This window comes from Hakea prostrata, chromosome 5 (genome assembly GCF_041222555.1).
Source record: "Hakea prostrata isolate BN-2017 chromosome 5, UWA_Hpros_2, whole genome shotgun sequence".
Taxonomy (NCBI): Eukaryota; Viridiplantae; Streptophyta; class Magnoliopsida; order Proteales; family Proteaceae; genus Hakea; species Hakea prostrata.
In genome coordinates this window covers 57,711,230-57,738,310 of record NC_142604.1, presented here as the reverse complement: position 1 = coordinate 57,738,310, position 27,081 = coordinate 57,711,230, and the positions used below count along the sequence as shown (strand labels likewise).

At 36.8% G+C, this 27,081-nt stretch overlaps 1 protein-coding gene across 2 annotated transcripts; it reads left to right on the top strand.

The window, feature by feature from the left end:
• Positions 1-1,933: 1,933 nt before the first annotated feature.
• LOC149016763 (putative glycosyltransferase At5g03795) lies at positions 1,934-22,802 on the top strand. 2 transcript variants are annotated; one of them, XR_016173366.1, is made up of 5 exons: positions 1,934-3,047; positions 3,154-3,284; positions 8,935-9,283; positions 20,138-21,107; positions 21,789-22,802. XR_016173366.1 is itself a non-coding variant. In XM_089154835.1 (4 exons), the coding sequence occupies exons 1-4, from the start codon at positions 2,601-2,603 to the stop codon at positions 20,843-20,845; spliced, it is 1,635 nt and encodes a 544-aa protein (XP_089010961.1). In that variant the 5' UTR covers positions 1,934-2,600; the 3' UTR covers positions 20,846-21,775. The 2 variants fall into 2 exon arrangements, 1 of the variants encoding a protein (XP_089010961.1); XM_089154835.1 differs by lacking the exon at positions 21,789-22,802 and having other exon boundaries at positions 20,138-21,775.
• Positions 22,803-27,081: the final 4,279 nt, after the last annotated feature.

The following is a 27,081-nucleotide window of genomic DNA, read 5'->3' as shown; positions in this document are numbered from 1 at the left end:
ATCTATAGATAACATTGTCATGCTCTAAAGTGTGAATTTTGAATGAATTTTCTTAGTCATATACAATGTTACATATTGGACACACAACATATTTTAAGTGTTTATATTTCACATTGTGGCACAAAGCATGTAAAACTTCCATTAGTGCATGCGCATAGGGATAATGTATATCAAATATGTACACTAACCTTTATAATTTTCGTATTAGAGACAACTCCATATGACATTATCATGCTCTTGTGTTGAACTTCAAATGAGTTCAGTAAACTCCAAACAATGTTACATATTAAGCATACAACATACTTTAAGTGCAAATCTTTCATATGGTGGACAAAGTGTGTATGCTCTTCTTCTCGATAGTCATATCACGAATAAAGCGTGCACTTCTAGTAAATGTAAAGAATTCGAAAGAAGCAACGAAAATTGTCTAAGAATGTGCATCTGAGTTCATCCACTTCATTGAGACACCATCAATTGAAATGTTATCTATCAGACATGAAAACTCTTGGGTTTGAGGGCTATGTGGGGCCTGTAATGGTGTATCTTAGTAGTTATAGAAAAACTGAGAAAGAAAAGAACACTATGGTCAGACAAAGAGATTTTAGAGACTAGTTCTAGCAGCTTTTCTCGGGAAAACCTTCAAATTTTAGTTGTGGATCTTGTTTATATGAACACTACAAAATTACAAAAGAAATTTGTTCACAAATGAATTATTTAAATTATTTTGAAATTTTATGATTTTAAAAAGTCGATTTCATACTAAATTTAAATGTACAAAATAAAATATGCATGTAATCTAAAGTCATACAAAACTAAAAAATATGGAAAGCAAAAGAGTGTTCTCCATATTTGGTATTCTATTAACAATTTTATAGATGCATGGTATCACTGGTCAATGAAAAATATAGATATTTAACTTTTTTTTTTTTTAAATAATGAAAGATAAGACATATTAATTTTGTTTCAAGTGCAGACGCACATGATTTTTGTTATTTTCTGAAATAATTTAAATATATAAACGTCTTTTTTTAGGAGCACAAATTAATGGTCAAAGTAAAATTATTCCTTTTAGTTTTATGATTTTAAAAGTTTTAAATGCTTATGAGTTATTAATGTTGATATGATGGGATAATTGTTTAGGAATTTTTTTTCTTCTTGCTTTTCTAAAGATGGTTTTTAAAATTAAAATATTGGACGAATTTTTGGGGTAGGATGAAATACAGGGCTTAGATGAACCTCATTTCCAAAAAAAAAAAAATACAGGGTTGGTAGAGTGGTAAGATCCATACTTCTTAGTGGAGAGGTCATGGGTTTGACCATTGCGGACAACAAGCATCCCCCTGAGAATGTAATCAAGGTGCGCGCAAGCTGGCCCGGATGAACCTCAAATACCAAAAAAAAAAAAATACAGTGAGAATTTTTTTGGCTGTGAATAATATTCATATAATTTGGGGTAATATGGTGACATTAAAAATATTATTTAGAATTTAAAAATGCACATTAAAAATATTATTTATGATTTTATATGAATTTATTACGTGTGGGTAAAAAAATAAAACCATATTCACGATTAAAAGAAAATAGACGGTGCGAAGTGTGGAGGGGGGCTTGCAAGATTTTGATTTTGGAGATGGGTTTTCAATCGAATGAAGGGAGTTTTTTTTTGATAAAATAAATTAAGGGGGCTTGTATAAATTTTTTTTAAGATTTTAAATAAATTTATTCAATTAAAAGTAAAATTGTAAAATTAAAGGTAAAATTAACAAAAATATAACCGTGTAAAATCTAGAAGGTGCTTTCTAAGATTTCAATTTTGAGAGATACTGAGTTTTCAATAAAAACGGAGGGGCTTCTTGTAAAATTTCTTTAAGAATGAAAAAACTGATACGATATTCAATACACCTACTTTTCCGGTTTTCCCTCCCCCACATATCTCGGATGCGTGTCCGTGCTCCAACATCGGTTACTCTCACAGGGTCACAGTTGGTCCCGCTTGCGCTTATGTTTTTCATATCTTGACCAAGGATCAAACATAGACCTCTGCAAATCTTCCCTTCTTCCTTTTGTTTACGGTTCTCTATTCGTAGGTTAGCAGAGACTTCTAGCTCTCGAAATTCACTTTCCAGTTAGTTAATTAGTACGAAGAAGATCGTATCTATAAATCCTCTTATGGATCTGCTTCTCTAAGCTTCCATGGAGGTGCCGAAGGTGCTATTGTTTTCTTCTTTTGTCAATAAAATTGTAGGGATTCCTAAGAACCCATGTTGAGGAAGGGTTTGGAATCGAATCACAGAGAGCATACCTTAGTAACCATTATCCTATACGAAACCTCAATCCCCTTAAGAAACGCTGATTCATTTCTTTAATTCCTGTCGAGCTTTTATGTGGTTTTCACCCTTTTGTTAATCAAGGGGAAGCTTCTTGGGTGTGCAGTTGGGAATAATCCCTTTCTTCTTTTTGTTCTGAAGTTCTAAATTGCGAGTTTAATGAAGTAATGGGCTTTGGAGAATCTAGTTAATTTGTCGATAAGTTTACTGCCTTCACGGTTGATGATACATCTAGCAGTGTTTGTGGTTGATGAAATCGAGATATAGGTCACGATGGAGGTTTCTGTTGATGTCGCAAGTCAAATAAGAGCACTCAGACGCCGATGCGCAGGTTATAGATTCAGTTGGTGCAGTAAACTGTTTCTTATTGCAGCCGTCTTGACAACAGCTTTGGCTTTGCTTCAGATCTGCACGTTCCCTAAACCTCTCTCGATCTGGTTTCTCTTGCCGTCGGCTGAGGTTTCATCTTACAAAATCTCGAATGAGACAGAGCAGGTGAATGAAGCTCCTTCTCCGTCAAGAACTGAACAGTTTCAGTCGTTTCCAGTTTCCCCGACTACGGCACCAAATTTTACTGGAATAGAACAATTAGTTCCAGCCGTGGAAAATGCTCCCAAGGATCCACCAATGATAAATTCTACAAGCAGGGGAACGAAGAATGTTTATCATGAGGCAGTGATTGCACCTCCTCCACTCAAAAAAGATTACTCTTCCTGGCAGGTAGAATCTATATGGGGGACTTGTCTTTTCCTTATTCTTGTCATAAAAACTCTTGGAATTTTCTTAACATTATAATTGCTTGTTTTCTTTGGTTTTCAATATGAAGAGATATGTATCCTCCATGCCACCTGGTGAAGCACTTGTCTATGCAAAGAAAGAGATAAAACATGCTCCAGTTGTCACTGATGATCCTGAGCTTTATTCCCCTTTGTTTCGGAATGTTTCTACTTTTAAAAGGTGAGTTTTCTAAGAGTTCCATAACCAGTTTTATCCTGCTTAATTGATCTTCATTTTCGATGGGAAATTGAATTATGAAAATTGTCTGAATTTATTAAATGCATCTTTGTAGATGATCAATGTGAGCACTCACAGTGAAGCTATAACTTAAACAAAAGTTTTTGGTATCTATTCCGCTGAATGGCTACTAACTGAAAAATCCCATTTTCTTTTACTTTGTCATTTTGTATATTAGATGATCGGTTAATAGTATACGTATGGAGATCATTGCAGTTTATATGTTTCTGAAGGCATGCTCTTTTCTGTCTGCGTGTCTGCCACATATAGCATGCATGAGTCTGTTATTTTCTGGACTTCAGTATGTAATGGTTCTGTTGATATGTCTGTAACTCTCGCTGATTTTTGTGAACCATTTCTTTCTTGTAGAGTGTAGGGATTCTTGACATGTATGAATGCATTTGAGGCATTCAGATAGAATCCAACAGAGGTGGGTCCCCCTTCGCCATTGGAGGATTCCATCTAAATGCCTCACATCAATTGATTTACGCTCACATACATGAAGCGTCACCAAACTGTTGAGAAATCTATACCTTAAAGCAGCGGAATTAACAAAGAAAAGAAATCAAAGACAAGACATACATCATTTTACTTGGTTCGGTCATATAGACCTACATCCAAGGATGAGTTGAAAGACTCATCAAGCATTGCACTGTCAGATATCAAAGAAGGTTACAGATCTAGTTGCTACCCAACGTGAGCTCACAAGACATGAACCAAGAAAGAGACTATCAGAATCAGAACAATCACACCTGATAAACTGCACACATTATCTCTTCTCTTCAAGGCAAACCAAGACCACCAAAACCAGCAGTAACTCCATGCCTTAGAAGCTCTTAAGCTTCATCAACATCACGCTAGAACTCCTCTCGAAGCAGCAGCAATACAGTGCCTTCACCAGAGCAACACCAGCTCTAACTCACACACCAAAGAGAGAATGAGTGTGACCGAATCATCTGAAACCCTAAGGCCCAAAAGAACCTTATATATAAACCACCTAAATGACTCTATTACCCTTACATACAAATACATAAGACTCTCATATCCCTTACATATGTGAAAAGACCATAAAGACCCTAATACATTACAACACAAACTCTTTCTTGTACAGTGTTGGATTTGTTCTAGGATAAATGTAAATAATGTCCTGAAACTTATGATGGGATTAGGCTTTAATGGAGGCTAATGGATAGGAATGGATTGGAAAGCATGATCATCACAAAAAAGAGAGTCCAACTGTATGCGTTTTAAATGGAAAAAGATAACAAATGAAGTGGCCAAATACAACGATCAGAAAAAGTGAAAGAGAAAATGGACGATGACCAAATTTTTTTAAGGGCAACATATTCTTACACATTGGGGAATTATTACTTAAAAGTGCTTGTATCTAATGCGCAAAGCAACAAAACATCCAATGTTAATGATATATAGTTCACACCTATTGTAATTGTTGCGAGAGGTAAATATCCCTCTTGATCTGACGCTAGCGCTAGATTGAGAGATTTCCTAATTGAGTACAACTCCTCTTTAAACCTCCTGTTGTAATTATGTTTTGTCTTCTTATCTTTTCTATTTTTTTCCTGTAGTGTGTTAGACTAGTTTCCTAATCAGAACTAGTTTTTCTATTCCTACTTGTTTTTGTATTTCTTTTCATACTCAGAGTAGGACTTAATTGCAACTATAAATACCGCACTGGGGCCTATAAATATATCATAATTTTTAAGCAATAATATCTCAAATTACAACATGGTATCAAAGCCTAAAACTCAAATTTCAATCCCTCGTCTTGAAGTGATTTTGCTAAAACAATACAACTTGAAGCTCTTCCTCAAAATTACAGCAAGACCCTTTTTCTTTTAATTTTCATTGTAAGTCTGAGTCATTCTTCTTGCAACTCTGGGGCTCCTATTCTCATCTAACTATAAGATTGGAAGCTACCGCAAATGCAAGTACGTCAGTTTCAGGTTTTCGTTTTGGAGAAAACCCCTGCCGCATGCTAGTTCTTTGAAAATATGAACTGTCTACTGACTTAAATTCAGAATAAAGCCTAAACACCTGCTAAAAGAAAAGAAAAAAATTAGAATTGGGAGTGGTGAACTGTGTACAATTTGCAGCCCTGAAAAAAAAGATTGTAAAAGGGTGAGAACTGCTAAGGTACAGCAGAAAAGATCTCAGATCTGCCACTACTTTAGGTCTCCATGGAAGATGGGAAAAAAAAAAAAAGAACTTAGGGTTTGGGGAGAACAGGTTCTGGGCAGAACTAGTTTAGGCGTATATTTTATTTCAGATCATGAAGAAAAAGGAAAAGAGGGCAGCAGTTTGGATGTGTCATCCTATTTTGACTAAGTTGGGCACATGCAATATCAATGCCCCTACTTGAGGGGGAGTATTGTGATAGGGAAATATCCCTCGTAGTTGGATTAGGATTCTTCTTTAGACTCCTATTTTAATTATGTTTTTGTTTTCTTATCTTTTATATTTTGGTTTCCTATGCTGTGTTAGACTAGTTTCCTAATCAGTCTAGGATTAGTATTTTATTGCTGCTTGTTTTTGTATTTGTATTCCTACTTGGAGGAGGACTTACTCAGTTTTTAACTATAAATACCCCATTGGGGCCTATGAATAAATCATAGCTCCTGAGCAGTAATCTCTCGAACTTCAAACAATAATGTTCAAGAATCCCTTCAATTTATATCATTCAACTTTCGCTTCAGATTCAATTATCTTAACATAACATGTTCAAACTCTATTCCACATATGTCATACTTATGTAATACACTACCTTAATTACCAGTGTGAAATTACACAAGAAACATATTTTCTTTTATGCTGACGAAGAAAATCTGCTGATCTACATCTCTTTAGTACCAGAAAGAATAGAAGAGATCTTGAACACAGTTTTTGCTTGTGAACCAGCTTAGTTATGTGGTACCGTGGTTGCCTTCTCCACTTGGACAATGAATGGTGATACAATAAGGTAGGTCTGCACTCTCATGAGGAAGGTTTGAAGAGACAGAAACAGAGCATCCCACATAAAGGAAAAAACTGACCCAAGGTCTGAAAGGAGACAAATAAACCTTAAGTAAGGAAAAGCTGAGGCTTTAAAGTAAAAAGAAGGTTGACTTTAAATTTATGCTTTTGGAAAGAGTTTATCTCATGGTAATTGCATTTGAGTGAGAGGGAAAAAGTATGCCCATGAGCATCTCTTCTATTGCACAGAATTTAGCTTTGATGATATCAGATAAAGCTGATTTAGTCTCTGGTGTACATGATCAGGCTTAATTTATAGACAGTGAGATTAGAATCAGATTTATGAGTACCACACAACAAGATGCCAGTGAGAAACATGATAGGAAATGAGGTATAAGATGGCTGAACCAGGTTAGGGATGTGATTGGTTTCTTCATCTTTGGGACAGAGTGACAACTAGATAGAAACATCCTAACCAGTTACATCTGCTATCCCAATCTATTATTAATCAGGGATTTAAAGAACAAAATGTAGCTATAAAAAGCTGCAAAAGTGCAGAGGAAGCACAAGAGAGAATGAGATATACAGACTTCTTCAAACTTTACATTTATTTTGAGGCTTCAAGCTCACACAAACCACGAACGGAGGATGGTTTATAGGGAGAAGAAAATGGTGCATGGTTTGGGACTACTGAGGTTCTGAGAAGGGGAAAGGTAAGTGGGAAACCCTTCTGTGCTTAATCATAAATTGTAAATGAGTGTTTTTTTCCTGCTAGAATTTGCACTCTGCCATTCAAAAAAAGGAGAATGGTGTAAAGATGTTTAAAACAGGGAGGACCAGCCATTTGCCTTTTTTTGGCGTTTACTTCACAATCAAATGTGAAACACCATTTTAAACAGTAAGAAGTGTAATGGAGTTTCTGAAGACAGACTTCCCATCAAAGATCATGATATTTCCTTTATCAGTTCAACTGTCTCTAAAGAGGAAAAATTGAGATCATCTAAGCACAACATGGTGAATGGGGCAAAATTGTTTCTTTAGAGCTATACAATCTGCATGCAGCTGATCGGAACTGGAAATTTATTTTAACAGAAACAAGTCCAGTATGCTTGATGGAGCAGAATGTAGAGTATCCAAGGGGCATGTGTGATGGTGGGCAAGGGCGGACCCAGGATTCAATATTGGGGGGGGGGGCAAAAATGGAAGTCCAGATGGGGAAGCACCTATACTTTTGCGTCACACATATTGTGTGGGCCCTTATAAGACTCATTGGGGGTCCCACCTATGAATTATTTTATTATATTAAGGAATAGACCCACATATTTTGTGGGGCCCACATATATTTGATAAAACATAAGTAAATTATTGATAATGATATTTTTTTTCAACAAGATATAGGTAAATTAAAGCATCAGTACAAAAAAAAAATACACATGACTTCAACCCTAAAAAGTCAGATGCAAACCAAATTTTTTTAGGTAAGAGATGCAAACCAATGGTAGTTAGTTACCTTACTAACTGTAGCCATTTTATTTACAATATAAAATCAAATAAAAAAATTGCAGAAGAAATAAACAAACAAAGAATATAAAATCAAATAAAGAATAACAAAAAAAAAATGAAAAAAAGATAAACAATAAATAAGTTGAGAAAGAGAAAGAGTACCTAATTGTGGAGAAGATTTTTTCCCAAATTTTCCTTAACCCACGCTTATAGAAAGGGAAGAATAAATAGGAAGAAAGAAATGGAAGATAATAAATAGGAAGAAAAGAGGAGAGAGGAGATATGAGAGAATAAATAGGGATTGAGGAGTTAGTTTCTAATTAGAAATGACATTTTGAATATCTAATAAGATTTTTTTTTCAAAAATTTCCTTTAACCCATGTTTATAGAAAGAGAAGAGAATAAATAGGAAGAAAAGATGTGAGAGAGAAGAGAGGGGAGAATAAATAGGGATTGAGGAGTTAGTTTTTAACTAGGATGGCATTTATACCCATTATTTTACCTTTAAAAATTGTTCTCAATATTGAAGGGGGGCCAAATAGTGATATTTTACATGTGAGAAGAGAAAAAACTGGAAAAATGAAGAAAATTAATATAAAAAGTGAAAAAATTAAAGGAATTATGGAAAAATATTTAAAAATCTGGGGGGGGGGGGATCCCCAGTCCCTTAGTGGGTCCGCCCCTGATGGTGGGTTTTTTTTAATCTCCTTCAATTCAGATTTTGAAGGGGCAATTTCCTCATAAAACTTGGTTATCTTCTCATGTAATATTGGATACCTAAAAAGCTAGACAGATTCAATTCAATGCATGTGTTCATTTTGTAAGATTCTATGGCTTTTGGAAAAGAAATAACTGTGATTTGGATGTAAGCAATGATTTGTCATATTATTGTATTTAAACCTTATTGCATTTCCAGATGTTCCCCATGATCATTTCATCCAACTTTATTTGGTTAGGGTTCGATTATCCTGCTATTTTTTTCATGGAACTTTTCTACCCAGGTATCATATTATACTGATCATGACTATTAGAAAGCTGTGTCATCCTTGGAGTTCTTATGTTCTCCTCCAGTTTTCCCGATGGAATTTGGTGCATTGAAAGGTGAATTTTAATATTTCAGGAGCTATGAATTGATGGAAAACATACTTAAGGTTTACATTTACCCTGATGGAAGAAGGCCAATATTTCACCAACCATATCTGAAAGGCATTTATGCTTCTGAAGGATGGTTTATGAAACTACTTAAGGAGAACAGGCAGTTTGTCACAAAGGACCCAAAAAAAGCTCACTTATTCTATCTTCCATATAGTTCACGCCAACTGGAGAGATCTCTGTATGTGCTCGACTCACATGATTTACAACCTTTGTCAAAATATCTGGCAAAGTATGTGAACCTGATTGCTTCAAAGTATCCTTTCTGGAACCACACGCGGGGGTCGGATCATTTTCTGGTTGCTTGCCATGATTGGGTATGGTAGTTATGTTTCAACTGTTGATTCTTTCTCTGCTTAAATGTGCCTATTTTATTTTATTAACTCTATAAGAACCGAGTAAAACATGAAAGTCAAAAAGAAAATCGTTATATGTGGAGTTTTTGTAGTTTCTGTTGCCAAGTATCCTCGTTGAAACTACTATTCTGTGACATGAAATGAATAATCCTAATGAGATGTCGAGTAGCTTTCTAGATAGACTTCCAATTGTGATGGGAAGAACATGTGATACTTTCACTTTTGGAATTAAACATACTTCTGATGAAGAAATGTATTGTACTCTTTGCTAGATTTGGAATGCATGCACCATCCTTCAGAGTTATAGTTTAGCAAATGGTGCAAGGGAAACTTAGAACCCACCTAAGAGACTTGCTAGGCCAAAAGTTGGGTTGATTATAATAACTTTATAATGCCATTTAGTTCCTGCATGTTTCTTACCTAATAATTCAAGAATGCAAAATGATTTCTTTGGTCATTGGGGCTGCAACTTGGACCTGACTCAACCATGCCGGGTGCAGACCAGATGGTCGAGGCCTCCAGTTCAACTGTGTCTGCCTTCACCCAGCCTGCATGTTATATATGGTAGATATACTGTTGTGGGTCAGAATCACGTGGAGGAGATCTTCTAGATTTGGATGATTTGATTTAGTTAGGCTACTTTCTTTTTCTGTTCTTTCCTTATTGGGAGTAGATTTTCTAGGATCTTATTTTTCTTATAAAATTCCCACATTGAGAAGATTTTATTTGTTCTGTTTTTGGTAAGTTTCAAGTATAAATGAAGCTCCTGTTGTGTCCTTTAGACTTAAGTCAGGATTCACTCAGTTATTCCAGCATGGTATCAGAGCCAACTCTGATTCGTCCCTGAACATCACCTACTGCTGTGTTCTAACGACCCAAGGGGGAAAAAAAAGTTCTGAACATCGCCTCTTCTGCCAGATTTCAAACATTGCAAAGCCATCACAGCCTTCTCTTCTGCCATCTGCACCCACCACCGCAAGAGCATCGCAAGACCACCACTGCCCTCTTCTGCCAGATTCTAAACATTGCAGAACCCATCGCAGCCTTCTCTTTTGCCATCGACACCCATCTCTACTGCCATTGTTGCACCTTGCAACTCAACCACACTGTCACACCTCTTCTTCTTCTCCCTTTTTTCATTGCAAGAGATTTGGAACCCAAAAATATCATCCTGCGATAGTGTTTGTTACCGTCATTCTTCTTCTTCCTCACCATTGAAGACCTCTGCAAACCCTGAGATAGCATAACCAGAAAACCAGAAATCTGAAAACCCCATCGCCTCTTTTACCATCGTTGCACCCTGCAACTCAACCAGCACCATCACACCTTGTCTTCTTCTCCCTTTTTTTGTCGCAAGATATTTGGAACCCAAAAATGTCATCCTGCAAAAGTGTTTGTTACGCCCATTCTTATTCTTCCTTACCATTAAAGACCTCTGCAAACCTTGTGATAGCATAACCTAAAAACCAGAAATCTGTAAACCCCATCGCCTCTTCAACCTGCAACCTAACCCATCACCTTCTTTCTCCATCCAGATCCATCAAACCTCCTTTCTACCTTCTTTCTCATTTTCATGATTTCATCAAACCTCTTTTTTCTCCCTCTGCATCTGCAACCATCGCATCTTTTTGTTCTTTCTCTTTCCCTGTCGAAGGAAGAAGAAAGTGTAACAGAACCATTGAACCAAACCCAACCAGAACCTATTGAACCAAAACAGAACCAGAACCCATCAACCCAACCAAAATCCTAACTAGAACCCAACCAGCCCCATGCATCCTATGTCATAAGAATTTATGATTTTTTTCTTGACTAATTTTTGGTAGTGAGTATCTTTCTCCTACTAAAATTTCATTCCTTGGTCTGTGACATTTTTAGGTTTCTGGGTGTTGATCTAGTTACCCCTGCCTTTTCTAGTGCATTTGGTATTGAGAATCCTCCCATTTCATCCACAGAAAAAAATTCGAGGGAAACTCAAGTTTTGACTAGGTGAAAATGGGAAACCTAGGTAGGAAACTGAGACATTTCGAGGAAACTTAGGACTTTTTCGTGCCAATTTTGATAGGTTTTAGGGAGTCTTTTAGGGTGAGACTCTGCATTTAAGAGAATTAGAGTATAAAGAACACATTGACATATGCATTTTGCTAAAAAAATCAATGTAGATATGTCATTCAATGTTCATAAGATCAATGTAGAGTTGTCCGAGAAGTACACTATAAACTTAACTACTTACGTACATAACATTCAATATATAATTTCTAACTTCAAAACATCAAATACAAAGTAACGAACAATAGAAGGAAAATACAACTCAATGCTAAGAGGAGTGCCTCGGTGGATCCATCATGTGAGCTGAGTAGTATTAAGCCTATAACATCTTCTCCTCCAACCAACGTACATAGACATCCCATGACATTTTATGCCTATGGTTGTCAAGGTAATCGACAATTGCAACTTTATAAGTCTGATCATCAACATGCCTAAGATAACTAGTCTAAGGGAATACACAATTTGGATAGGGAAGTCTTGATGGAGGGGTTATTTGTCATGGTATTTGGGGAAACATGAAAAAAACAAAAAAATTGAAAATTTGTGATACGAAACTTGCAGGGAAAAATCTTAGGTTTCCACGAAATTTGAGAATTTCTTTTTCTCATAAACCAGGTTTCGATGAAATTTCGACTGTTTTGATCGAAACTTGGGATTTTTTTCGGTCCCCTAGTTTTTCATTTCAAGGTTCCCAAAGTATACTGAAATTTCACAAGTTTTGACCGAATTTTGTTCTATGATTTCATCTGTTTCTTGGAATATGATTTTTCTCTTTTCCAGTTGATCACTACTAATCTTAATGGGACCAATTACCTATGCTAGTCTCATTCTGTTTCTTTAACGGTTGGTGCTCGTGTTCTTGTTGGCCGTCTTCATGGAACTTCTATCAAGCCTTCTTCACCTAGTATGGGTTAAGACAAGTGGGAGATAGATGAATGTTTGGTTATGAGATTTCTTCTAAATTCCATTAAACCAAGTATTGCATAAAGTTACCTTCTTCTTCCTGATGCTACCACGATTTGGAGATTGTCAACGATATGTATTCCAAGGTTGGGAATGATGCTCAGTGCTTTGAAATAAGGAAAATTCATCAGTTATAGCAAAAGGATTTTACTTTGTCTCAGTACTACAACACTCTTCCAGGCTATTATTAGACTCTTGACTTCTATGTTCGCTTTACTCCATCATGTGCTATGGATGTTGCTGCCTATCAGAAGTGGGAAGACAAGTGCAAAGTGTATGACTTTTTAGAAGGACTAAACATTGAGTATGATTAGATTCGTGCACATATTCTATCACGAGAGCCCTTTCCTTCCTTGAAGCAAGCCTATGCTATAGTTGATATTGAAGACAGTTGGAGGATAGCTAGGGTACATAGTCAGACATCTTATTGAACTATATTGGTGGCTGGTTCTAGCAGCATTAATCTAGTACCGGTGAGATTCCAGCACTCTAGTGAAGTGCGGGTTGTGGAAAAGAACATGATACCAAAGACTAGTGTTGGAAGTTTAATAGATGACCAACAAATTCTAGTGGTAGAGGTAGGAATGGAAATAGAGGCAGCAGTCAAGCATATACAAATGAAGCAAGTTTTGACACCTAGAGTACTTCAACAGCTCATTTCGTTAGTCGATTGTGATAATATTGGTGCTACGTATTTATCCACTAATCTTTGGTGTGATAATATTGGTGCTACGTAGCACCTTCACCAATTGATATACAGACTTGACGTATCTTCTCTAGCATTGACTTCCAGTGTGATTGTAGCTTTTTCCATTGTTCTCTCTGTTGATCCACGATCCTCCACAGGTTTTTTTTTTTTTGTTGTTACAATGTCAATTCAATTTATCTCTTATGTATAATTGACTCGGGGCAACCGACCTTTTAAATGGTTCATCTTCCTTGTTTCATACTTGTTCCTATGCTCCTTTAACTCAGGTTGTTCAAACGGCTGATGGGTCAGTGTCTCTTATTTCTCGGTAGGGATCCATTATCTGTACACCCTCTCTTACCCTACCTTCTGTTTTGCATGTTCCTAAGGTCTCAGCTAACCTTATATCTATTAATAGCCTTACTCGTGATATGAACTACAAATAATTTTTTTTTCCTTCTCACTATGTGTTTCAAGACTTGGAAACGAGGCATACGATTAGCAGTGGTCGACAGAAAGGGGGCTTTACTTATTAGATGGGTCTCCATCAGCTCTTTTTATGGCCTCTAGTTCCATTTCTCTTGCACTTTTTACTCTATTGTAGTGGCATCATCGTCTTGGCCACATTCCATTACCTATTTCGTCTAATTTATTTCTGGATTTGGTTAAAGATGTAATTTGAACAATTTTTATTGTGAGGCTTGTATTTTGGCCAAGCAGACTAGGTATGTTTACCCTATTTCAGACCATCGTAGTCATGTTCCTTTTTCAATTATTCATTTTGATGTATGGGGTCCTTCTCAGATTGTGTCTTTGTCTTGTCATAGATGGTTTGTTGCCTTCATTGATTTTTGCATTAGGATCACATGGGTTTACTTCACAAAAAGAGTGATGTTTCCTCGTATTTCCAAAATTTTCATAATATGATTAGGACTTTGTTTGGGGCTATAGTCAAAATCCTTCATTCGAATAATGGGTTTGAGTACTTGGGTGGTACATTCCTTTCTTACCTAGTTGACCATGGCATTATATACCAAACCAGTTGCGTCGACACTCCACCTAAAAATGGAGTGTTGAATGCAAGAATAGACATCTACTTGAGGTCGCAAGTTTCCTTATGTTTGCTATGCATGTGCCTTCTCAGTTTTGGGGTGACGCAGTTCTTATTGCAGCTTATCTAATTAACTGAATGCCTTCCTGTGTCTTATCCCTTGAGGTTCTTATAAGTAGAGCAGCCTTTAATGTATCACCTAAAGGTTCTTGGTTGTGTTGCCTTTGTCTGAAACCACCAATTTTTATGGTAAGTTGGATCCTCATGGGTTATAGTGCATTTTTTTTGGGTTATCTTTTTACATAGAAGGGGCATAAGTGCTATCATCCTGGTTCTCATTGTTTCTTTGTCTGTATTGATGTTGTGTTCCAAGAACAAGTTCCTTTTTGTCCCCGTACACCTCTTCAAGGGGAGAGTCTTAGTGAAGAGGTTTTGGTGTTGATTCCTTCTCTCGATATTTTTCCTGAGATTCTTGCAGATAATCCTCCTTTAGGAAATGGAATGACTAAATAGGAGTAGCTGGTGGATGATGTGCAGGGGGAGCCTAGACCTTTGAAGACCTATCAAAGAAAGCAACGAGTGACCCCTTCTAAACCAAGCCAGTTGGAAGCTTCAATTCCTCATTCTGAAAAATTTGTTCCTCCAAGTGAGTCTGTCTTAGAACCTTCTTCTGATCCTACTTTGGACTTACCAATTGCATTGAGAAAGTAGCCTCAGACTTGCACCAAACATCTTATTTCCATTTATGTTTCATATCATTCCTTATCCCTAGAATTTCAAAGTTTCATTTCTTCGTTGTCCTCTTCTTTTGTTCCTAACACTTGGTAAAAAACATTTTCTCTCTCAAACTGGAAGGAAGCTATGGATGAGGAAATGCAAACTCTGAGAGAAAAACAAAACGTGGGAATTGGTGACTTTGCCTATAAGAAAGCGGATTGTTGGGTGCAATGGGTATTTGTGATCAAGCACAAGGCAGATGGGACCATTGAGAGGTACACGGCAAGATTGGTGGCCAAAGCTTTCACTGAGACTTATGACATTGACTACCATAAGACATTTGTCTTTGTCGCCAAGATGAACACAATTTGGACTATTGTTTCATGTGCAGTGATAGAGGGTGGAGTTTACAACAATTAGATGTGAAGAATGCTTTTCTACATGGAGAACTCTAAGAGGAGGTATACATGGATGTGCCACCTAGGTATTCTACTACTGTGACTAATGGGAAAGTGAGCAAGTTGAAGAGGGCTTTATATGGATTAAAGCAATCTTTAAGAACATGGTTTGGAAGTTCCATAAGGCCATGATATATAATGGCTATAAGTTTAGAAATGCAGACTACACTTTGTTCATAAAAAAAGATGCTTCCCACTCTACTATACCTTTAGTATATGTGAATGGTATTGTGATCACAGGCAGTAAAGGATGAGATTCAAGCATTAAAGACTTTTTTGAGAATCGAATTTGAGATCAAAGATATGAGAAATCTCAAATATTTCTTAGGGTTGGAAATGGTATATTCTACCAGTGGTGTATCTTTCTCTCAAAGGAAGTACACATTGGATCTTCTAGAGGAAATTGGGATGCTAGGATGTAACCTATTGAGACTCCTATAGATCCTAACTTACACTCGAAGGCAAAAGAAGGAGAACCAGTTGACAAGACAAGATATCAAAAGTTGGTGGGAAAGTTTATTAATCTATCTCACACTAAGCCTGACATCACATTTGCAATTAGTCTTGTTAGCCAGTATATGCATAACCCCTACTCGTACTTGGATGCAGTGTTTGGATCTTGAGGTACTTAAAGGCCACTCCAAGAAAATGGATTTTAATTTCAGCTCATGGAACACATGAAGATTGAGGCATATACAAATGTAGATTGGGCAGGATGTCCAAATGATAGGAGGTCTACCTTTGAGTATTTTGTGAGTATGTGAGAGGTAACCTTGTGACTTGGAGAACCAAGAAATAGGCTGTGGTTGCAAGGTCCAATGCCGAGGCCGAGTTTAGGGTGATTGCTTAGGGCATTTGTGAGGTACTATAGCTGAAAGGGCTGCTTCAGGAGGTTGGGATAGATTTGGAGGTTCCTATATAGTTGTACTTAGTAAGTCAGCGATCAGCATAGTTCACAACCCTGTACAACATGACAGGTTCAAGCATGTGGAGATTGGCAGACATCAAAGAGAAGATTGAGACTAGGTTGATCTATGTCACCTTTGTTACTTCAGACTAGGGATGCAAGTTTGGCCCTGTGACCATGATTGCACTGTCCTGCCCTAAGCCTGAATAGGGCTTGGGCTCAAAATTTTGGCCCTGAGGGCGGGTTAGGGCCATAATATTTTGACCCTTAATTAAGGCTAAGGGAGGGCCTAGGATTAGTGTTTATCCTGCTCGGTTCGTCCCTACCCATACCTGATTTTGGCCTTGACCATTATTTTGATTTGGCCCTAATTTTTGTGGTCAAGGCAACAATATGGATTTATAAATTGTTTTGTTGTTTATGGAGAAGAAAACAACATGGAGTTTTAGTTGTCTTATATTTTTTTGCATGTTATTCTCAGTTTGCCTATATATATATATATATATATATATATATATATATATATATATATATATATATATATATATATATATATATATATATATATATATATATATATATATATATATATATATCAGCTTTAATAGCATTTTAAAAAATATAAAAATGTTTTTTATATAGCGAGCCAGAGTAGCGCGCTAGCCTATCACATCTTGAAGCTCCGTGCTCTAGAGCCTTTTTAAAGGCTGATACCAAATAATTCAATTTAACGATGGGTTAATGTATAAGGTTTTTTTTTTTCCTCGTATTGTTCATATAAATGAGATATTATTGATATCAAATTTATCAAGGATATAGAAAAGCTTGGAAGTTATGTTTTATTTGTTTATTTTTATTTTTTTTTTTAATCTAACAATTTAGATTTAACAAAAACGGTTAGATTATGGAAGTTCTATTTTTCTATTGTACATCTAGTTAAGATATTATTATATCAGATTTGATAATAATGGCTTTGAAGGTTTTTTTTCTTTTTTTTTTTTCTTTTGATTTTTTATGTTAAGAGTAATAAGAATATGGATTTTGGAAGTGTCATTATTCAATTTGGCATCTCATGTTCGACTTAGTTAAGATAATTTTTATACTAGAGTTCCTAGTCTAGGACCAGGGCCAACCGCCCCGTCTTGGCCCAATTAGGGACAATCAAAGTGGGACAGGAAGGGCTGGCCTGTCTGGGCTTAGGGTTTGGGACAAGGATTTTAGGCCCTAAATCAGGGTTAGGGTGGCAATGAGCCTACCTAAAAGCATTTAGGGTTGGGATTGGATTTGAATAAGCCCGACCTAACCCATCCCGGTTGCAACCCTAGCAGCCGGCTGATGTGCTCACAAAGAGCTTAAGCATGAAGGTGTTCAATAGTATTATTGGCAAGTTGGGTATGCTAAATATCTATTCTCCAACTTGAGAGGGAGTGTTTTAAATTAGAATTGTGTGGAGCAAATCTTCTAGATTTGGGTGATTTGATTTAGTTAGTTTACTTTCATTTTTTTGTTCTTTCCTTATTGGGAGTGGGTTTTCTAGGGTCTTATTTTTCTTGCAAGATTTCCCTCATTGGGAAAATTTCATTTGTCCTGTATTTTGAAACTTTCATATATCAATAAAGCTCATGCTATGTCCTTCAAAAACAAGTCAGGATTCACTCAGTTCTTCCAATATATACATACCCAAGTGTAAATATTCTGTAAAGTATAATGCTTGTACATTCTTAGTTAGATGTATAATCTGGCTAGCCCAACACTGGGCTACCTACTAGTGATGTACTGATGTATAATGCTTGTACATTTGTAGTTTAAATGGTTCATTTTGCTCCATCCTATATGAGTACCATATATACATTATGCCATGGGCATACTATTTAAGATACACACTCTTGATGATTGTCTTAGCTAAGTAAGTTGGGATTTAGTTGTCATATTCTTTTGCTTTCCTAGTATAGTGATGTTTATCAGTTTCCTAATATAATTAGGTTCTACTGTTCTAGGCTTATCTAGATAGGAATAGGAGTTGTTATAGTAATGTTTCCTTCCTTACTTTATTATTTGGTTTCTACATCTAATGACATAAGACTTGTTAGAAAAGATGGCTTGAAATAGCATAGAGAGGAGACTGGATGTTGGCACTTGTAGGTATGTTACTGCGTCACTTTCCTTTAGACTTTATTTGCCCCCACTGTGTGCAAGAGGGCTTCAGCGAATAGTCTCCCAGGATACAAGAAAGTCCCAACAGAAGTAGTTTTTTAGATTTTTGTTATGCATTGACAAATCTGAACACAGAGTTCTTATGAATGTACAGTAGTCTGTTTTGTGATCCGGGGGTACCTATTGGCAAAGAGGTGGTACCTAGTCTGTAGGTTCATGACTCTATATAGATAGGTACCTCTTGTATAGACACATCCATACATGGTCAAATTTGAGTTGTCAGATCATTTGCCTGCACAATCCTATGGTCCAGATTGATCAAATGTATCGATGAGGATACCTTTCTAATGGGTAGGTTAATGATGCTAATCTAACTGTTGGATCTTCTTGGATTCAGATGGATCTACCTCCATCACTTTGATCAACCGTTGATCAAAACAAACGGTCCAGACCAGATCTTGCTCAAAGCGATGCAAGCATAAAAATTGCCAATTGCATGCAATGATGCTGGTTTTCACAATGAGGAAGATGAAGAGAAGAGAAGAGATATAGCCCTAAATTCAAGTTCTACACCCTCAAAATAAGAATACGTCTATTTATAACAAAACAGAGAAAACTTAAGCAAAGAAAAAGAAAAAATGCTTTTAAAAAAAAGTCCAAAAGCACCTGTTAACAGATTAGGATCCACAGCTAGTCTTTTCAAAGCTCTCAAAATTCTGGACACAAGCCGTTGCTTATCTGGTGATGGTGTTTCCCATTTATTGGCCATCCAGGCGCATTTAGACCTGAAAATGGCCTTAGAACATTGAAGCTTATCAAAATTGGTCTCACCACAACGAAGGTATGTGGAGTGAATGAGAGAGATGAGACAAAGGTGTACATGGGGCTCGGGTTTGAGTATCAAATTGCAAGGGTTGTACTATTTTCTCATCTCATGCTTCATGCCGAAACTTGGATCTCACTCTGTCGATGTAGGTGCTCTTGCTGAACCACATAAATCTTATCTCATATGAGTTTCAGCTTTTCAATTTTGTTGTTCCTGTGAAGTGCAAGTACGATCTCTTGCGGTGCTCATGTCAGAAGCAAAAGGTTGCTTCCAGTCCCAACTATAGCCTCTGCTAAGTTTGGGTAAGGCTGCAAAAATTGTGACCCTCCCTCACTCTGCAGTAGTTGGAGGCCTCATGCACTGGGTACATCCCTTAACCTTTTTTGGGGCTTGGGATGACTCCGATATTTACTAATCAGATCTTGGTCTGTCTTAAACTATAGTGCACCTAGTAGGTGTTGTGTCTGAACAGATTTGTACTTTGTCCTATCGACCTTCTTTGACAATTGTTTTTTATGTTGCTGTTTCTTTTTATGATATTGTGGGTTGCAGTTGGTATTTTCTGCTGCTTATTTATCTTGTTTCTGATTAGATTTATTGATGCCATTGATGATTGTTGTGCTTGAACTGATATTGCTACCTGCTTGAAGTTACTCTCCATGCTGATTGGTGTCTACAGCTGCAACTCAAGTTAGTTGGGATTCATTTTTGGTATCAATTTTAGTTATGTTTAAGTTTCCTATGGTTATTTGGTTCTCAGCATATCTTTTTTCCTTATTTATAATGACACAAGGGTAATACCTATCGCCAGCCATCCATCTCTCTCTCTCTCTCTCTCTCTCTCTCTCTCTCTCTCTCTCTCACTCTCTCTCTCTCTCTCTCTACCATCACTAATGTGTACCTGTTTCTATTAAGTTTAAGCAATTATTTTCATGTAATACTCTCATAGTTTTTATTTAGTATGGTTTCTCAGAGTATCTTGAATTCAATCTTACTTTTTTGCAGGGTCCATACACTGTGAACGAGCATGAGGAACTTCGCAGAAACACCATTAAAGCTCTGTGCAATGCTGACTTATCTGAAGGAATATTTGTTTCTGGAAGGGATATCCCCCTGCCAGAGACCGCAGTTAGAAACCCCAGGAGGCCTAACGGAAATGTTGGGGGCAAAAGAGTCTCTCAACGCCCAATCCTTGCCTTCTTTGCTGGAAAGATGCATGGCAGGGTCCGCCCCATATTGTTGAAACACTGGAGTGATAAGGATGAAGACATGAGGATATATGGGCCTCTACCATTCAGTGTCTCCCAAAAGATGTCTTACATTGAACACATGAAATCAAGCAGATATTGTATCTGCGCAATGGGATATGAGGTGAACAGCCCTAGGATTGCTGAGGCAATCCATTATGAGTGTGTTCCTGTGATCATTGCAGATAATTTTGTTCCTCCATTAAATGATGTGTTTGATTGGAGCGCATTCTCTGTAATCGTGGCAGAAAAGGATATACCAAATCTGAAGGAGATTCTCCTTGCTATCCCCTTGAGAAACTATGTTTCTATGCAAACAAATGTGAAGATGTTGCAGAAGCATTTTCTTTGGAACGCGCTACCAGTCAGATATGATTTGTTTCATATGATTTTGCATTCACTTTGGTTCAGTAGGCTGAACCAGGTTGAACTTCTGCAGGATTTGGAAATTCCTATGGGTGATTGATTTGGTGGTCAATTTACTTTACTTCAAAATTCTCAGTCAGCAGACGATCCTGCAGAAGATGGACAGCCTTGAATAGGATGGACTTAAAATTGGTTTGGACATTTGAGGTGAAGGGTGCATTTCTGTTATATTCTTGGAACCAAGTCGCCGGTTATTTTCTCTGGTTGGGAGTTTATAATTTGATGGCAGTGATATGTGAGCATTGATGAGTATCTGGCGAGAAGGAACACTGATGGAACATGATGATGATTCTGTATTCCAGGTATGGGCTTATTCATGATTCATAATGCTGTCATCTCTGTAGTTACTTTGTGCCAGGAGTCCATGAATATTTTAATTCTGATAACATAGGATCCCTAGGCTCCTCAGATACATTATCCACCAAATCCATGGTTGTAGTTCTAAAGCTTGCGATTTGGAATTTCCAGTCCTGATGGTATGTGTGTTCTCTTCTTTTATTCAGCATCAGTATTGCAATCTGAGTAGCATTCCAAGGAACTTCCATGGTCTGATGTTAGAATGATTGAACCAGCTCTTTTGTCTCTTGTTTAAACCTAAACACCCCCCCCCCCCACACACACACATTTTTTTTTAATGTTTTTTCATCTTTTCTTTTTAATTTTTTTGGTTGGGGATTGGGTTGGTGGTGTTAAGGGAGTGAATAGATGTTGTATTAGATCTCTATTTTCCAAGTCAATTTCATTAATTATGTTGTCTGAAAATGAAGAGTAGGTTTAGGCATATGTAGAATGCCGGTCTTGCACTAACAGAGGATGAACAATGATTGGTCACCAGCAAACTGTTAATTAGCATGCTGGGGATAATGGAAGGATTGTGTTATTGCAAAATCATTGGTTCTGATGGTTGCATAATGCCCTCATCGTCTTTCCATAATTCTTTGTACCTCTTGAAAGTCTAAAACTTCCATGGTTGTCACTTGCAGGTGAAGCAAGGATTCTTTGTAGTTGCTAGTAATAACATCCTGAAAGGAGACTGGTGACAACCAGGTAGTTCATGAAAATAAGAACTCTTCGTATTTTATTTTATTGGGAATGGGGAGTGAAGAAGATCAATTCAATTTATTGTTCTTCGCAGAATCATTTTTTAATGGTTGACATTTATTTACTTTGATGAGGAGTATCTACACTTTAATGGGAGTGACTTGGATGTCAGCAGCTCTTTCCAAGAGATACTTCCTTCGTCGCTTCACTTCAGTGGTCTCTTGAGGGAGACAAACCAATAAACATATTAGATGCTAATCCATAGCCCTAGTTTACTGGCCCATATGACTTAGTTATATATTAGTTGCACTGTTAGCATAATTGCACTCCCATATTTTAAGTTTATTTGAACACTTTAATATGGTTGAGTGATGATTAATTGGTTTTGGTATATATATTGATACTGTGAACCTCTGCGATGAAGTCAAAAATTAGGGTATACACCAAAATAGGGAGATTTCTGGAGGAGAGGAGCCAAACCCATAAATAGCAAAATCGGTTTTAGGAGAGGTTGGCACAAGTATAGTCTGGGGGTTAATTTTCTTACTGCAATGCTTGGCTTTGGGCTATAAATCTGTTCGGCGGATCATTGATCGGGTCTTGCAAAATGAATGTTGCATAGGCCATGCATGTCGGGAACTTAACAATAAGATCTGGCAATTTATATTATTATAGAATATCTATAAGCTTAAGGATGTAAGTGGATCGAATTCGGTTTGAATATGGTAATATCTGAATCCGAATTCGATTATTAAAGACATTATCCAAATTCGAATCTAACATCTATTCGATAAATTTATAACCCAATTTGAATTTGTTTAGTTAATCGAATTTTTGGGTAGTATCTTATCCGTATTCAAAGTAATCCGTGTATCCGTATAAAAATATCCGAAAGTAGTTTGAATATCCGACATCCAATTAGAGTTTCTATTGGTAGCTTAATGTAATTAGTTATTATAAAAGTATATTAATAAACGAATAATGATGTATTTTTCAAAATTAAACTTTAATTGGATATAGCTATTAGATACTGATGGTTTCTATCAAAATCGGATAATATTTAACTTAAAATTGGTATATTTAAATTTGAATTCGAATTAAAAAAAAAAAAAATCGAATTCGAATGTTCTTAAATGGATACAAATATGAATTGAATTCGAATTTTCATTGTCCGTTTACATCCTAATATAAGTTTCACCAAGATTATGGAAATGAAAATAACATTCATGGGGTTTAAATGAGGCATGACAAATATCACATTCATTACTTCAAAACAAAAAAAAGGGGCGAAAAAAAAAAAAAAAAAAAAAAAAAGGAAAAAAAAAAAAAAAAAAAAAACAAACAATAAGCCTTTTCCCAACTAAATGGGGTCGGCTACATGGATTCTTGCCCTCCAATCAGTTGTGTTCAAGGCCATGCTAGATACAAGGCCTAAGCTATACATATCCTTTCTCACCACTTCTCCTAAGGTTATCTTAGGTCTACCTCTAGCTCTTCTAGTTCCTTCAATATGGATTATATCACTTCTCCGAACAGAGCATTTATAGGTCTCCGTTGAACGTGGCCGTGCCACCTCAAACGACTTCTCTAAGCTTATCACTTATGGGAGCAACTCCCCGACCAACTCTAATATGATCGTTCTTATCTTATCCATCCTAGTTTTGCCACTCATCCATCTTAGCATTCTCATTTCGCTACACCGAGTTTATCTATATGATTCTTTTTAACAGCCCAAACTCGCACCGTACATCATAGCCGGCCGGACAACGGTCCCATAAAATTTTCCTTTAAGCTTTAATGGAATACGCCGATCACATAAGACCCCGGATGCACCTCTCCACTTCATCCACCCTATTTTAATTCTTTGGGAAACCTCATCTTCTAAATCACCTCTTTACTTATGATTGAACCTAGGTACCTAAAACAATCACTCCGAGGAATCTCTTTATCGTCAAGTATCACCACTTCATCATCTCGCCCGATCATGACTAAAGTTACAAACTAGATATTCGTCTTCGATCTACTAAGTTTAAAGCCTTTTGATTCCAAAGCTACTCTCCATGATTCTAATTTGGTATTAATCCCCACTTGGGTCTCATCAATCAACACAATATCATCCGCAAAAAGCATACACGGGACCTCATCTTGAATGTCTTTGGTTAATTCATCCATTACCAGGCAAATAGATATGGGCTTAAAGTTGACCCTTGATGTAGCCCAACCGTATCGGGAATTCCTTACTTTGTCCCCCCACCGCTCTAACACTAGTCACCGAACCATCATACATATCCTTAACTATATCTACATATTTACTTGCAACACTTCTTTTCTCTAGTACTTGCCAAATTAACGCCTAGGGACTCTATCATAAGCTTTTCTAGGTCAATAAATACCATATGAAGGTCTTTCCTACATTTTCTATACCTTTCCACAAGTCTCCTAATTAAGTAAATAGCCTCCGTGTAGATCTTCCCGGCATAAACCCAAATTGGTTCTCCGTAACCGTAGTTAAGTGTCTCAACCGGGTTTCAATTATTCTCTCCCATAATTTCATCGACGGCTCATCAATTTAATGCCTCTATAGTTATTACAACTTTGAATATCTCCTTTATTTTTGTAAATTGGAACCACAACACTTCTCCTCCAATCATCCGGCATTTTCCCCGTGCTCATAATCTTATTAAACAACTAGTCAACCAAACTAGTCCATGGGTTCCTAAGCTCTTCCATACTTCAATTGGGATTTCATCGGACCTGTGCTTGCCGAGTTTCATCCTCCTTAAAGCTTCTTTACCCGGACATCGAAATCACGATATAAGTTCGGACACCAGTGCCTTGGTGAAAAGTGTAATCGTCCAAACATAAGTGCTTGAAGAATGCTCATTTAATAAACTAGAGAAATAGGTTTCCCATCTCTTAATATCCTCCTCACAAACTAATACTTTACCATCTCCATTTTTAATACATCTAACAAGGTCAAGATCTCTACTCTTCCATCCCTCATCTTAGCTATCTTATAAATAGATTTTCCCCTTTGTGCCCAACTTATTGTATAACCTTCATACCTTCCCTTGCTTTTCCCGCAATTCTTAGCTTCATTTCTATCTAACCTATACCTTTGAAGATCCTCAACATCCTTAGTCTTTGCCATGTCTTAAAACTAGCCTTTATCCTAATGGCAGCTGAACCTCACTATCCCACCACCACATCTCTATAAGAATGGATCTTTCCTTTGATTTACCTAGAACATCCTTGGCCACCTCTTAATACACATAGCCATCTCATTCCACATTGCATTGGTATCCCCTTAAAATCCCATTTCCTTGTTTGACTACTTCATTAACGAAGGATTTAGAGTACCCCTCAAATCCACCATCTTATCCGGGATAGTTTACCAGACCTTTATGTGTTCTTGGGACTAAGCACATATCCAAGACCACAAGTCATGTTGTGCAGCTAAGCCCCCGGATCACCTGCAATCCTGCACAACAATCTATCAGCCTTCTAGTTAGGAAGAAATCTATTTGGCTTCTATGCGTCCACTTTGAAAGTAATTAAATGCTCATCTCTCTTTTGAAGTAAGTATTTATAATAGATAGATCAAAAGCAGTAGCAAAATCCAAAATTGAAACCCCCGCCATCCTCTCCAAAACCATAACCTCCATGAACACCCATATCCTCTTTGATCTTTTCCAATATGTCCATTTAAATCACCTCCTATGATAATCTTTCTCCTTGACGAACGCAGAATCCACCCATATTTTCCCAAAATTCTAGCTTAGACTCATCTAGTCCACTTGAGGTGCATATGCACAAATTATATTACGAACTCTTCTCCATACAAGCGATAGCAATAACCACACCCACCTAACATCCACCACATCATTTTAAATCTTATCCACTATTATACCCACTCCATTTTATTTGTTTTATCCCCAGATACCAAAGTTTAAAGTCATCCAACTCTGGCTACCCCCCATCTAGTCTCTTGAATGCAAGCTACATTAATCCTCTCCCTCAAACATCATCAATTCTAAGCTCACCAGTAGAGATCCTATGTTTCAAGATGCCAATCTAATCCATGCATGGACTAGCTCACCCGACGCCACGGGCGGAACCCGCCTACACACCGCATCGGGCGCGAGCGACGCGCGCCGAGGGACGCCTAGCAACCCTGCCCACATGACACACCGGGCCATAGGTAGCGCGCGCTCTTTTGTCGGGAACGCCAGCATAGCTTTATCATATAAGGTCGAATCCATGAAAAAGGTTTGGCTAGATTTTTTCCGGTGCCGGCTGCCGACCGACGCACCAACCCTCCTCCTTTACCCGGGCTTGGGACCGGCAGCAAAACATTGGCGGAGTTGTGTGAATTGCTGCAAGTAAAATTTAAATCTATGAAGGAATTTCAAGTTCTTCACAATTCAAATTGTACAGGTTGGTAAGCAGTCTCAACAATGATCCCTTTTTTTCTTTTCTTTCTGGTAAGACAACAATGATCACTTTTGCTAAGGATAGAGGCAATTAACTCCTTTGGATTTGTAGATAGATAAAGCAACATGGGAGAAGTTTAAAACTAAATAATTGAGATGAATATGGAGGCACCCAATATATATATATATATATATATTGGGTAAATATCACTTATCTCCCCTCTTAGATGGACAAATAGCACTTACACCCCCTCTTAGTTGGATAATACTTACCTCACCTCTTACCTAGCAAATATATCAAACACCTCCCCTCAGTTAACTTTTTCGGTTAAATTTATCTTTTACCATTAAATGTTTTTCTAAAACCCCAAACCCCAAACTAAAAATATTTTTTACTTTAAACCCTAAATTACAATATTCACCCTAGCAGTTAAAATACTAAATTATCCTCAATTAAAATAATTATTAAAAACCAAAACATCATAGTTAAAACCCAATTATCTTTAATTATTAAAAGTCCAACATACCTTTTTGTTTAAAATTTTTTTTATCAAACAATTAAATTTATTAAACAATTTATCAACTTACTTTTTTTTTTTTTAATTGCATTTTTAATTTTACTTGATAGTAGTATGTGTTTTTTTAATTGTTTGATAATTTTTTTATGTTGGGCTTTTAATAATTAAAGATAATTTGGGTTTTAACTATGGTGTTTTGGTTTTTAATAATTACTTTTAATTGAGGGTAATTTAGTATTTTAATTGCTAGGATGATTACGATAATTTAGGGTTTAAAATAAAAA